Source organism: Armigeres subalbatus, chromosome 3 (assembly GCF_024139115.2).
Source record: "Armigeres subalbatus isolate Guangzhou_Male chromosome 3, GZ_Asu_2, whole genome shotgun sequence".
NCBI lineage: Eukaryota > Metazoa > Arthropoda > Insecta > Diptera > Culicidae > Armigeres > Armigeres subalbatus.
The window spans coordinates 246,991,534-247,006,779 of record NC_085141.1 but is presented as its reverse complement, the minus strand read 5'-3'; the positions used below and the strand labels follow the sequence as shown (position 1 = coordinate 247,006,779).

Here is a 15,246-nt window from a genome sequence, read left to right as displayed (position 1 = left end):
CCTATAGGATCGTGATGGCCAAGACCAAAGGGGGCTCTTCACCCCCCGAACGATCACCGGACCGGTTGGCGAGGATTATCGAAGTACTCTTCCCGTCCTGCGCCACAAGTCCCTGGCCTCCTCCTGCGCTGCAAGGCGCTGGGAGTGTGGCCGAAATGGTGGCTCCGGTGACGAACGAAGAGTTACTCGCAGTGGCTAACACCCTTGCGATGAACAAAGCTCCAGGCCCCGATGGAGTTCCAAACAGTGCACTCAAGGCAGCGATCATAGCGAACCCGAACATGTTCAGGCTAGCTATGCAGAGATGCCTGGATGAGTGTTGTTTCCCTGAGAGATGTAAAAGGCAGAAGTTGGTACTGCTGCCGAAGGCTGGGAAGCCTCCGGGTGCCCCATCGGCGTACAGACCAATTTGCCTGATCGACACGACGGGTAAACTGCTCGAGAGGATCATCCTCAACAGGCTCACCCCGTACGCAGAGGGTACGGATGGCCTGTCGAGTAACCAGTTTGGTTTTTGGAAGGGTAAGTCCACGGTGGACGCTATCAATTCAGTCCTCAAGACTGCAGAGGTAGCGATCCAACGGAAAGGCGAGGAATTCGATACTGTGCGTTGGTGACACTGGACGTGAAGAACGCATTCAACAGCGCAAGCTGGGATGCCATCGCGCTCTCGTTACACCGGCTTAGCCTGCCGGTGGGACTGTACCGGATCTTGGAAAGCTACTTCCAGAACCGTGTGCTGCTATACGAGACCGATACCGGTCAGAAAAGTGTTCCTATTACCGCAGGAGTCCCGCAAGGGTCAATTCTGGGCCCGGTACTATGGAACCTGATGTACGACGGGGTTCTGAAGCTAAAGTTCCCTCCTGGTGTGAAGATCGTCGGCTTTGCTGACGATGTAACCCTAGAGGTCTACGGGGAGTCAATCCCCGAAGTAGAGCTAACCGCAGAACACGCGATCAGCACTGTGGTGGACTGGATGAGTGCGAGAGGCCTTGAGCTCGCTCAACATAAGACGGAGGTGGTTATCGTCAGCAACCGTAAGTCGGCACAACATGCAGTTGTACACGTGGGAGACGTCGCGATCACTTCAAAGCGGAGTCTGAAGATTCTTGGGGTCATCATAGACGACACGCTTACCTTCGGTAGCCATGTCGAATATGCGTGCAAGAAGGCTTCAACTGCTGTGGCGGCATTATCGAGGATGATGTCCAACAGCTCCAAGGTGTGCACCAGTAGACGTAGGCTACTGGCAGGCGTTGCCGCATCTATTCTTAGGTACGGCGGCCCGTCCTGGGCAAAAGCACTGGGGGTAACCAGTTACCTGCAGAAACTGGAGAGCACCTACCGCTTGATGTGTCTCAGGGTGATATCGGCCTACCGCACGGTATCGCGCGACGCATCCTGCGTGATAGCGAGTATGATGCCAGTCGGGCTGGTCATCCGGGAAGACGAGGAGTGTTTTGACCTACTGGGTGGGGCTATCTCTGATAAAATAAAAAACTGGCATGTTTCTGAAGAAATATCAATGTCAGACCATAAACACATCATCTTCGAATGGGAAGGGGGTCTAACGATGGAAAAAACGTTTAAAGATCCTAAGAAAACTGATTGGGAATCCTACTCAGCTATCCTACGATCCGAAGAGTACATCATAGAAAGTCACATCAAGTCCATAACACAATTGGAAGATGCGTCCAAATCCATTAAAACCAAAATCCTCAACGCCTACCAAGAGAGCTGTCCAACTAAATCAACTAGTTCGAGTAGAGACGTTCCATGGTGGAATAAAACTCTTGAGAAGCTTAGGAAAACTGCGCGTTGGGAGTTCAATCGTGCTAAGCGAACCGGCGATTGGAGCCTATACAGAAAGGCCCTGACGAACTACAACAAAGAAATAAGGTCAGCCAAACGGAAATCGTGGATTCTAATGTGTGAAAGCATAGAGAATACACCCGTAGTGGCCAGACTCCAAAAAACTCTTTCAAAAGACCACTCCAATGGTGTGGGTAGCCTCCGAAAGACGGATGGTTCGCTCACTGTAGAGCCTAGCGATACACTGAGCGAATTGTTAAAGATCCACTTCCCTGATTCAATCCCTGAGTCGAGCATCGGCGACCAAGGCACTGGAATTGCTGTCTCAGAGATCAAGAGATCCAATCATGGGTTTCTGGGTCTAAAAAAGACGCAATAAAGGTTGCAAAGGAAGCTTTCACTCGGGCCAGGGTTGAGAGGGCTGTGAGATCTTTCGAGCCATTTAAGTCTCCTGGCATGGATGGAATATTTCCAGCGTTGATCCAAAAAGAGGAGAAAACACTGGTTCCACCCTTGGTTGAGATTTTTAAGGCGAGTCTGATTTTGGGGCACATACCTAACGATTGGCGTCAAATCCGGGCTGTCTTCATTCCGAAGGCAGGCAAGAGAGATAAAACCAACCCCAAAGCATTCAGGCCGATAAGTTTATCCTCTGTAATGCTCAAAATTATGGAAAAGGTACTATGCGAGTACATAAATCACAAATTTATGAAAGCAATGCCTTTGTCAAAAAACCAATTCGCTTATCAAAGTGGAAAATCTACGATCTCGGCACTACATACGGTAGTTCAAAAATCGAAAAACACTTAATGCAAAAGAAATTGCTCTTGTAGCATTTCTTGATATTGAGGGCGCATTCGATAACGCTTCTTATTCGTCTATAGGGTCAGCAATGTTGAGGAGAAAATTCGACCCATGCATTGTTACCTGGGTACATGCTATGCTAGCTAATCGGAAAATCTCCTCTGAGCTTAGCGGTTCATACATCACTGTTAAAGCAACAAGGGGTGTCCGCAAGGCGGAGTGCTTTCTCCTTTGTTGTGGTCACTGGTGGTGGATGAGCTTCTAGACAGCTTAGAGAGAAGAGGCTTCGAAGTGGTTGGATATGCTGATGACGTTGTCATTATTGTACGAGGCAAATTCGAAAGTGTTATCGTGGAAAGAATGCAATCTGCCCTAAATCACACTTTTTCCTGGTGTCAAAAGTATCAACTAGGCATAAATCCTACAAAAACTTCCATTATCCCTTTCACCAAACGGAGAAAGGTACAACTGAAACCCTTTTCTTGAATCAAACACAATTAGTTTATTCAAGTGAAGTAAAATATCTAGGTGTCATACTCGACGCAAAGCTTAATTGGAACTCTCATCTCCAATCAGTTGTGCAGAAAGGTCTCAATACACTTTGGGTTTGTTCAAAAACCCTTGGTAAAAGATGGGGCCTAAAACCAAGTATGATCATGTGGATATATAAAACCATTGTCCGTCCCAGGACAACTTACGCTTCCCTTGTCTGGTGGCCTAAAACTAATGAGGCTGCTGCAAGGGCTAAGCTCAACAAAATCCAACGCACCGCTTGCATAGCCATCACTGGTGCAGTTCGTAGTACACCCACTTTGGCCCTAGACGCAATGCTTCACCTGCCCCGGTTAGATCAATTCATAAAGCTGGAAGCGGAAAAAAGTGCTCTAAGGTTAAAGAGAACAAAAACACTGCTGTCTGGAGACCTTACGGGTCACCTCAGCATATTGAATGAATTTGCCATAAATCCCGCAATAGGAATTTGTAGTGACTGGATGGAAACGGTAGTCAATTATGACTTACCTTACGATGTGTTCATTCCTTCCCGCCAGGAGTGGGAAGGAGGTGGACCAACGTTCCAACAGGCTCTATAAATTTCTTCACAGATGGTTCGAAAATGAATAATCTGACAGGATCCGGAATCTATGGCCCTACAACAAAAATTTCTGTCCACTTAGGACAGTGGCCCACAGTATTTCAGGCGGAAATATATGCAATATTAGAATGCGTGTTATTATGCCTGAGGAGAAAGTATAGATTTGCAAAAATATGTATTTTCTCTGACAGCCAAGCGGCACTTAAGTCGCTTAATAACTACACTTGTAACTCAAAGCTAGTGTGGGAATGCATTCTGGCTTTGAAAAACTTATCCATACGCAATCGAGTCTACCTATATTGGATCCCAGGACATACGGGTCTAGAGGGAAACGAGATTGCTGATGAGCTAGCCAGGAATGGATCTAATGAAAGGTTCATTGGCCCTGAGCCCTTCTGCGGGATCTCAGACTGCTCTGTAAAAATGGAACTGAACAAATATATGGTCAGTCAAATCACATCAAACTGGAATGCACTTCCCCATACGAGCCAATCCAAAAGGCTCGTAACGATTAACCCAAGAAAACCCAACAACTATTAGGTCTCAACAAAAGGGATCTCAACATCTACACCGGTCTAATAACTGGACACTGCCCCTGCAGATACCATCTACAAAGATCGGAGCAATCCAAACCTCAAATTGCCGCTTCTGTGACGAGGAGAGAGAAACATCAGAACACATCCTCTGCTATTGCAGTGCACTCACCCAACGTAGGTTCAAAGTTCTCAGCAAGGGCCTGCTGACATATGGATCTTATCCCCCAAGGACGTGGTTGGCTTCATAAAGCTAGTCTCGCCAGAATGGGGGAGTCACATACTGTAACTCAGGATCTCTATTCATCAATAATAGATGGTCTTGAGTTCAGTCGATACCAAGGTATCTCAGTGACAAACATGTTACTGAGATAACTTGCGTATTTCACAGTAAAAGGGTATATCACAATAGTCCTAAAATCTGGACGCAGTGATCTTCACCCGACAAACGAGGAAAAAAAAAAAAAAGGAAACTGGGTGTGGAGACCCCATGGGGAAGTTCAGTTCCATCTGACACAATTCCTGTCAGGCCATGGCTGTTTCCGACAGTACCTCCACAGGTTTGGGCACGCGGAGGTCCCCATCTGCCCTGACTGCCCAGGTGTTGACGAAACTGCAGAGCACATACTGTTCGTATGTCCTCGTTTCGACGTCGAAAGAAGAGCAATGCTAGACGTTTGCGGCCGGGACACAACTCCGGATAATCTTATCCAAAGGATGTGTCAAGCGGTGGAGAAGTGGAACGCAGTCTCGACTGCAACCACTCAGATTGCCTGCAGCTTGCAGAGAATCTGGCGAGCCGAGCAACAATCGACAAGCATGACTAACTTGTGATTGGTTAGTTAGAGCGAAAGTGCCGAACGCGAAGAAGTGTGTGAATGGTCTGCCCATGCAGAGGTATTGGCGCAGTGGGTGGCAACCGAGATCGTCACCTCGAAGCATGGCAGAAGTGTGAATGAATAGGTGTATGTATGGACTGCACACGCCGCGCTGGGAGTAACGCAGGAATGTTTGTTCCTACGACTACTGATACCCCGCGGCGTGGCAGAGGAGTGTGGGTGAGCATCCAAGTCAGTCTCACATGGTACGAAAGGAATGAGTTGAGTCGAGTTGAGCTAGTCTCATATGGCATGAACGAGGTGAGTCAGACTCACATGGTACGTCAAAAGTGGGAACCTAAGCGAAACGTCCCACAAGGGATGTCAGAGGGAGTGTTAGGTCGAATGACTCGAGTAGTATGTGTCAGCGCGAACTGAATGGAAGAGGTGAGCAGTCTCACATGGTACGATAAAGGGCGAACCATTAGGCAAAGTTGTAGAAAAACCTTCGCACTAGAAGTCCACCATACAACATGATTTGAAATTCAGCTTCTGGAATGTGTTATTGACAAACTACTAAATGATCGAACGCAAATTACTGAATGATCGTTAACATCCTTGACCCTATTTGTTAAGGAACTGAGGAGCTGTTTACTCTGAATTGAAAAATAAACCATTTTCGAATCTATTTTCTAATTGACGTATATATAATCCTCTACTGTATCTCATGAGCACATCTAGATCAGTGTAAAATTTCATGGAGCCCATCGAAGCTATACTCAGCTTCTTAAGTGCCGATTTAAAACTAGTCCGATTTACTGAGCCGAAAAACAGCTTTCTGTACATATTTGGAGCACGAAGCTTCCAATGAATTTTGCTCGAATTAGGCAGCAACCTTAATACCTACTTCGACTGCATTACGTTGCTAAGGCTATTATTAACTGTATATTAGCTTCCGAGAAAAGCCATTAAAAGAATATTACCGTACAGGGTAATATCCATAACACTTGTAAATGCTTATGCTCAAGTGGAGCAATATCCAAATTGACCGTAAACAGCGACATGTGACCAAGTGCTCAGCACCGTAGCTATTTCAATCAGCTGACAACGGTGAAATACCATCATTGTTGAATTGCGATTTGCATTGTTGTCGTAGGTCAAGCATTTCTGTCCATTGAAGAAGATAAATCTAGTGAAGCGAAGAGTGAAAAGTGTTGAATAATTAATTGATGTTTTTTTCTCTCTTCTCTGTCTCCTCATTTTCCAGTGGAAGCACTCGTAAGAAAGTGGGCCCCCTTGGTTTGGCTTGCCCCGAACGAAAAGTTTTTACCCGGATCGGTGGCCACGTTTTTGGAGCACGTGCACGCAGAGGAGGCGAAAATCGTTACGGTCTACCCCGGTAACGAGATATCGGACGTGAGCGAACTGAATCAGTACCCCTACTACTATGACAACGAGAACGAGCTGACCTACTACGATCCGACGGTGCGGCAGGCGCGGAACCGCAACAAGCGTAACTTTCGCGACCCGGCCACTTCGTTGGATCGACTGTTCGACCTGCCGATCGGCAACGAGTCCAAAAATTGGTATCTCGTCACCAATAACGACATCGAGGAGCTGATGAGCGATAAGAGTTCGTTCATACACGGACAAAACCCCCAAAAACATAATGTGCCAATCTATGCGGTGGTCAGCATGTGTCGAACGGCACCGTCCTCCAGCAACTTCGTCAGTGCCTCCCTGGATGGCACCGCCACCGCTTCGTCCACGGTGACCATGCAACCGCTGCCTCTCTCGTCCACAGTGCCACTGCAGCCGCCGACGACCACCTTTCCGACGCCGCCGGCCGCTATGCATCACTTTAGCCACATCGAAAACGGTAATTCTAGTCACACTGTGTTTATTTACTTACGATTTTATGCGTAGCTTGGTTGAGCTCTAAACTCAATAGACATTATTTCCACGTCACAGCGCGTTATGTGTTGTAATTGCAATTTATCCAATTTCAACGTGGTTACAAGGCCTGCCGTACATTGATTCTGCGCGTCTATATTTTAATACATCACATGGAGACCGTTAGTTGACTTTAAGTTTCAACACGCATTTTACACGTATCCGTTCCATTGCCACGGTCATGATGGATTCGAGAATTTTGAAACAACCGATTTACAAATCCGTGCAAATCGGACTTAACTGAGATTTATTCTTTCGCGTTTCAATGATGGTGATTGCATTATTAACCCTCAAAGGGCCGATTTCTTCACCTCCGCTTAGTGCTTAAACCAGGTTTAAGCGTATGGGTAAGCACCGCTTAAGAGTTAAGCGGAGGTGAAGAAATTGGCCCTAAGACAGCGGTTCTTAACATGGGGTACATGTATCCCTGGGGATATCTTCGCTATGACAAATGCGTAATGGTAGATGTTGCAATTGAAATGCAACAAAAAACAAGTTGGTAAAAGGCAATCTTTACCCAATAATTATGCCAGTTGAATGGATCAGATCTGGTTCTTTCACTTGAATGACCCAAGTATTTCAACATTATTAGATCTTAGAAGAAGTTCAACAGAGGCCATCAAAACCACGGATCATTTTACCATAAGAATCAGCCTAAAATAAGGTATAGCATATATATGATTATATCTGTATGTTCTTATTGTGGTCGTTACGAGAGACACAGATTCTGTAACTTAACTTACAACCTTTAAGTTATTAGAAAAATGAGCTACCACCGGGTGGGGATTTTTTTTTTGGCAAATCGGTGATCATTATTGGCATGCTATTAATAAGAAATACAACGCATGATTCCTTCAAAACGAGATATTCATGTCAACACATTTTAGGCTTTGGACGATATTCTGTGGGTATAATAGATACGATAAGTATAGATAGAAACGATGTGATTCTCACAATCAACCTGCATGTGTGTTGTGGCGATTGTCAACGATTTCCTGAAGTCCTTGAAGCTGATTATGCCTTTATGATACACTAGTTCTGCCTTTCAACTGCTCCAGAACGGAAATTTGGTGAGCCAATTCCAATATATATTATTCATTTACATTAAAAACTATATTAACCCTTTATAAGGCAGACGAATCTAAACAATAAATTAACAAAAACAACAATAGGACACAATGTTGACATGGTATTAAACTTAAATGTATGTTTGTTATACATTAAACAGTTCAGAAACATTGAAAAATTGGTGGCAATATAGTTGCCACTGCCCGCCAAGCGGTAAAACATTGGTGGCAATATAGTTGCCACTGCCCGCGAAGCGGGACAACATTGGTGGCAATATAGTTGCCACTCCCCGGCAAGCGGGAAAACAGGCAACAACAAAAATATAAAAAGATTTTTAAAAATTTGGTTTTACGTAGAACCAGTCAAAGCAAGGTACGTTACATTTTTTGGTGAAGAGTCCTAGTCAGAAAACACATTATAAGTGAAAAAATAAAATTTCGCGTTTTTTCTCCCAAGGGGGGACCTTTGGGAAAAAAAACACAATTTCGTCAAAAATCCAAATATACAGAAAGGCAAAGCTTTTTTCACGCTAATCACGTAGTAATCTAACACAGGAGATTCAAAATAATTGATACCAACGGGAAAAAATATATCTTTGTCGTTTTTTTAACGAATTATAACTGAAAATCCTTCTTCCACTCGAAACTTACAATCTGTTCGTAAAAAAATCTGTTCTCAAATTGACATTTCAATTTTTTTATGGCTCAAATTCATCTGGGGTGTTACTAGGAAGCAAATAAAGTCACTACATGTGAAATAATAGGTAGAGCTCTTGTTAATAAATAGAAAAACATATTATTTGTTGGTGGCAATATAGTTGCCACTGCCTTATAAAGGGTTAAAATAACGTCGTAAATAATAAATAACCATCAGGGCACCCGATTGAAGCGATTTGGATAGGAAGAGTGGAATCGCCAACTTCCTATTGTTAACATCTCGTGAATAAAGGGCGGGCTCTTCTCCCCATCTATTGGGTCAATCTGGGAAACGAGGGCTAGGTTATATTATTGTATGTACTAACTTTCTTCTGGAAGTAGATTCTTTATTCATCCCGTGGATTCGCATAAGTGTCTCTGCTTATGGAACCACCCCACCCATTTTGGCCCTTCATACAGAAGTTTGATGAAATACAAACAATAATATAATCATGATCAAATCGTTTGTCAGATATGACCAGTGCTATCGGCAGGTGCCTTGCTACAATAGATGGTAGTATCATCATCATCATCATCATGGACGATATTCTGTGGGTATTATCCGATGAAAATTTTTGATAGAAAACAAAAAGTCCACTATCATTCTTCAAATACTTGTTGAACAAACATTTTGGGGCAAGCCAGAGTAAACGCGACGAGGGATGTGACGCGACACACGCAAAACAATAATAATCATTATCAACAGGCTGTCAAATTGCACTGTCGCGTCGCGTCGCATCGCACATCGCGTTTACTCTGCCTTGCCCCTTAGGTATTTCTTATTAGAAAAATTGCCTTTAGGATGAATTGAGCATGAGCATGATTGACCGCCCACGGTTGCTACTCCGTTATTGCCAGGTCAGCTGTAATTACACAGAGAACCAACAGATGAAGTTTGGGACTAACATCATCTTCAATGTGTAAGAACTGGTGACCCAAAATAAGCAATACCAGCGCCGGCCGTGTCCGAATGCAGGTCAATTGAGGAATGGGTAGGAGAATGTTGACATGATTCTCGCTTTGATAGAAGCCGACGAGTCATCTGCACTTCCACGAGAAATCACTGGGATGTTGGATATATGGGGTAGGGAGTGTGGCAGGGTTCGTTTTGGTAAACGGTATGCCGTGTATAGCGTGTAGTTTGATCGATAAAAACAAAACTAGTAATTTTAATTTAAGGCCGCACAAAGCAGAACAAAATTTCGGTGACCGGCTGATCGTTCTGCTTACCGCACAAAGCAGAACATAGTTTCGATGACCGGCCGATCGTTCTGCTTCCTGAAGAAAACATGTCAGGACGCGATGTAGACTTTAACTTTCTAATTATTTTACTCACCCGCACTACGCAGAACAAAATTTCGGTGACCGGCCGATCTTTCTGCTAACCGCACAAAGCAGAACACAATTTTGATGACCGGCTGATCGTTCTGCTTAATGAAGAAAACAAGGACGCGTTCTACGTCCTACAAAACACGTACAAACCTGCACTGATTGTTCACATTCTTATTAATGTATCCACTCGCACACAAGAACCGGACATTTAGATAATCGCGCGATCATTTTATGTCAAATACAAAGCACAAGAAACTGATTGTTTCATTTTCTTATAATTTTTCTCGCCAGCACTGCAGAATCGGACATTTCGCTTGTTCTGCGTCCAACACGAAAAAGCTTGCACTTGCACTTGTATAGAATTCTTCAAAAACTAATCCAAGATCCAAGAAAAAATGCTCAGCACTTAAAGGATATTTCAAGAACTTTTTTCACCTTGGATTTAGCGATCGAACACTTGTATGAAAAAAAAACTTTTCCCTTATGCAAGTATCAAAAATTTGACACGTGGGAGGAAAAACGTCCGAATCGAATCAAGGCACACTTCAAACTCATTTGTCAGTTTTTTTTATGTGGAAACTCAAATTTTAGTTAATACACTGCTTCCTCCTGCGTATATCATTGTGCAATTTATGATGTTCCCCAAAATAAAAGAACTATAATATGACAACATATATCAATCTAAACTACAGGAGAATAATCATTCTAATGAATGATAATGATAATGAATTTAGAAAATATAATCCGAACAATAATATTATTAATATTATTACTTTCAAACCATACATATTTAATAATTTACATGAGTAGTCAGCCACCATCCAGGCGTAAAAAATGTTATGCATGCGGTTCCACTCTACAGTACTTGTTGGGCACTTCATTTCTTAACCTGTCTAAGGAAGAGCGTGTCAAATTCACTGTTTTTCATTTCTTATATTTGAAACCTGTAAATTGAAAAGTTTGATTTATATAGAAACTTTCCACCAATTCCAACATTCCTGATAATATATAACATTTTTTAACGCCATAAATACCTTTCACTATCACATTTAAGACAAAAATATCAAAACATATACAATTAAATATATATATACAATATTGTAATACTATACAATACAAACTTATAAGCGACAGTCCAACAATCATTGACCAACTCCGCTCGCAGAGCAAGATAAATGTACTATTGCTCTTGGTAACCACTGTTACGACAGGGTGACTTTTTTTATTTTCGAACTGACACCCTCAAGTTCCATTCGCGTAAGAGACAGAGTAATATGATGAGTTTGATCAATGTAGCATTATCAGAGGAATTAATGAATTGATCATCTTTATTTCAGCGTTCATGCAACGATTTAATTAAAATATTGGGGTCGCATAATACTGCAACAATAAATATGTTATAAATAGATAATATGTAGGTATTATTCTACATGTTATAAATACACTTTTCTCACACTTGCGACCATTTATTATCACGTTGTATCAACCATGAAATAAAATAAATTTGTTTTGCAGATTCATTTTATTTCATCATGCCTTATTTCTATGAAACCATAGTGTTGAACTGTGAACCTTCTGATCACACCAATATGAGGGAGGTTAGTTTTCAATTGAAAAATAATAATAAAAAAAGTCGAAAGCTCTCTTGGTCATACGTTTTCTAATTCATATTAGCACGTGATAACCAAGTTAAAGTAAATTACTAAATAATGTAAAAATTACGAAAATACACTTACCTTGTTCCAAACTTTCTTACCCTCCTAATATACCAATAGAGTTGAATCAGTCTATTTCCCGTGAATATCTCTCTGACACAGCATTCTTCAAGAGCGACATGCGACAGGCTACGGATTCGTTGGAAGTCTTTTACAGCTCCGGGCAGCTATAGGTACTAAGATGATACATGGGAAACGATCCCCCATGGGCCAGTACATGGGTTGTTGTATAATTGCACGTCAGGCACCGCTCTGGATACAATTCGCTTCGGAAAGCCATAAGAAATTGACAGACAGTTGATTTTTTTCAAAAAAATAATTCTCAAAGTTTTTTCATTTTGAGTCCTCCTTGTGAGAAAAATTTTTTTTGATTAATTTTGAGCACCCCTAAATCATGTCTGATTTAGCTCAAATTTTGCATAGGGGGATCTTTTTGGCTACGAAAACGTTTGCGTATCGTCCGGTGTTCGATGAAAAAAAATCCCAAAAATGTTCTAAGAAAAAAAAAACGATTTTTCCAAAAAAATTTTTTTTAGTAACGTCAGATCTCGACGTTTCATGCATTTCTAAGTAATTTGGCATCAAAAACAAAAATTGATTTTCAACATTTTCTTTGGTCCCCCTTGGGAAAATTTTCATGGGTATAAATTTCAAAACTTTGATGAATTTTAGGCACCTCTAAATCATGTCAGATTTAGCTCAAATTTTGCATAGGGGGATATTTTTGGCTACAAAAACGTTTGCGTATCGTCCGGTGTTAAAATCCGATGAAAAATTTTTTCCTCATCCAAAAATGTTCTAAGAGAAAAAAAATTTTCCCAATTTTTTTTTTAAATTACATCAGATCTCGACGTTTCATGCATTTTAAGCCATTTGGCATCAAAAACAAAAATTCGATTTTCGACTTTTCCTGGGAAAATTTTCATGGGTAAAAATTTCAAAATTTTGATGAATTTTAGGCACCTCTAAATCATGTCCGATTGAGCTCAAATTTTGCATGGGGTCATATTTTGGGGCAACGAAACTTGTGAGCAATATCGGTTTTTGAAATTCGATGACATGTTTGAAATGATGAAATGTTTTCCCATACATTCCATTGGCACCCTAAGCACCATCGAATGCAACTTGTTGCAATAAAACGGTTAAGGATAAATGACTAAATCAGTTTTTCATGTGAATTTATGTTTTTATTCACAAAAGCTCGGATCAATCACGGAGTAGCAACCATTGATATGTACAGTCAGTATAAGCTAAGCTAAGTGAGACATTTCGCACTATGCATTTTGAAGTGTGTTTTGCCTTCCAAAAAATGTATTTTCCCCATAACTTCTGAGCCCACAATCCGATCTGGCTCATTTTTGACAGAAAACAATGATTGTAACTTGTTGAGAGTAAATCGGTTGAGGATAAGCGCCGGAAAAAATGAATGAGTTTTAGAAATGCATTTTGTGTATAAAAAAAAATATTTTGGCCATAATTTATTAATCTATAGTCCGATCTGGTCAATTTTTGATAGAAAACGATGGAACAGAATTCCGCGTCAAATGCAACTTGTTGTGTGCAAATCGATGAAAAATAAGCTCCCAAAAAAGTGTGAATTTACGCATTTTTCCTGTAAAAAATGTATTTTTGGTTATAATTTCGGAGCCCATAGTCCGATCTGACCAATTTTTAATAGGAAACAATGGGACAGGATCCTGCGTTAAATGCAACTTGTTACAAGCAAATCAGTTGAAGGTAAGTGCCTGAAAAAAGAGCTAAAATGTTTGCCAACTTTTGTCTCCGAGCCTCCTATAAAAATTTATGGAGCGAACATATAGCATTTACGTATACTTTATATACGAGAAAGGCAAAAAGAAGAAGAAAGAGGAAGTAAGAAGAAAGAAGAAAATAGCAAAACAGAAAAAGGAATAAGGAAGAAGGAATATGGAAGAAAGAAGAAGGAAGAAATAAGAAAGTAGAAGGATCAAGAAAGAAAGAAATAGGAAGTAGGAAAAGGGAAAAATGGAGAACAAACAAGAGAGAAAAAATAAGGATAAAAGGAGAAAGGAGAAGGGAGAAGGAAGAAGGAAAAAGATAGAAGAAAATAGAAGGAAGAAGTAAGTCCTATTTTTCCCGTTTTCAACCTTTTGTTCCTTCCGACGTTCTGTCCTTTCGACCTTTGTATTTTTGACCTTTTGTCTTTCGACATTTTGTCTTCGACCTTGTGTCCCTTGGACCTGTTGTTTTTTGACCCTTTGTCTCTTTGCTTGTGGAAAACAGAAATTCTATAATGAGCTTTAGTTGAAAAACACTAAAGAAGTATCTTCAAGAGGAATCTAATGGAATCTATTGAGGAATCCAAAAATTCTTGATTCCTTTGGCTAAATCTTTGGAGAAAACGCTTCAGAATAATGTTTTAAGTGGAATCTGGAACACGGGTTTGTACACTATTAAACAAGTTTCAGCTGCTTTTTCATTATCACTTCCAAATTTGAAAACTTCAGGAAATATTTTTTGGAGAGCTATTTGGAAACTTTGTAATTTCTGTCCCATTTTAGAGAAAATCTATTAGAAATCTAGAAAATCTTGTGGATTTGATAGTCGTTCTTTCCTCTTCCCAAGTGCATTTCCACGCATCTAAAGGTTTTGGAAGGTATTTCGACTAGAGTACGAATTCCCAAAACAATTAAAAAATATTTGAATCTCGTGAATAGAACTGAGCGTTATACCAGTTTTGATTTTTTGACAGTTGACTGGTGTAAAAAATGAATCTAGAACAGCTGCTGGGAAAATTTATGTTTCAGATTATTCAAACTGACACCCCCGAATTTTACTCTTAGTAATGTTACAGTTCAAATTATACTTTTTCCTCGATTTACAGATTACAACTCTCAAAGGTATAAAACGGTAAATGTACCTTCAGTAGCAGTTACAAACTAGCAGACATGTTTTATATGAAAAACGAAAATATGAACTTCCGATGCTAATTCAAATGTCGAACTGCTGTGATGTCGATGAAACTGATTTTTTTTAAGCTGATAAAGTGATCTACTTTTGTTTTGAACAAAATATAACTCGAGTAAATTCTGTTGCAAATTCGTGCAAAAATACAACTGAGCAGTATTCCAGTTATAAATTTTCGAATTTTTAAAACTACAACGACTGTTGAAGATGGCATTTTTACAGTTTCAATTTTATTCCCAAACTCCTATCCAATGTATAACCCTAATAAAGATTTCCTTAAACTACAAATGAATCTCTAAATTCAAACATGTTTCAATTATTTTGGTGTATGAATGCGTCATTTTATCTACGGATCAATGCACTATGTAATTATGGTTAGCAGCAATATGATTATTTCAATAAATTGAAATTTTGTCCTAACTTGAACAGAACACTGCTGGACAAACCAGCAATCTTGTTCTATTTTGCGCAAGA

The 15,246-nt window shown here is 40.8% G+C and overlaps 1 protein-coding gene across 2 annotated transcripts in view; it reads left to right on the top strand.

Moving 5' to 3' along the window:
* LOC134223208 (uncharacterized) overlaps positions 1 to 15,246 on the top strand; it is an 85,655-nt gene that overhangs the window by 44,521 nt on the left and 25,888 nt on the right. For both annotated transcript variants that reach the window (XM_062702347.1, XM_062702349.1), the window contains exon 3: positions 6,331 to 6,942. In XM_062702347.1, coding sequence (XP_062558331.1) covers positions 6,331 to 6,942 — 612 coding nt within the window. The remainder of the gene's footprint in view (positions 1 to 6,330; positions 6,943 to 15,246) is intronic.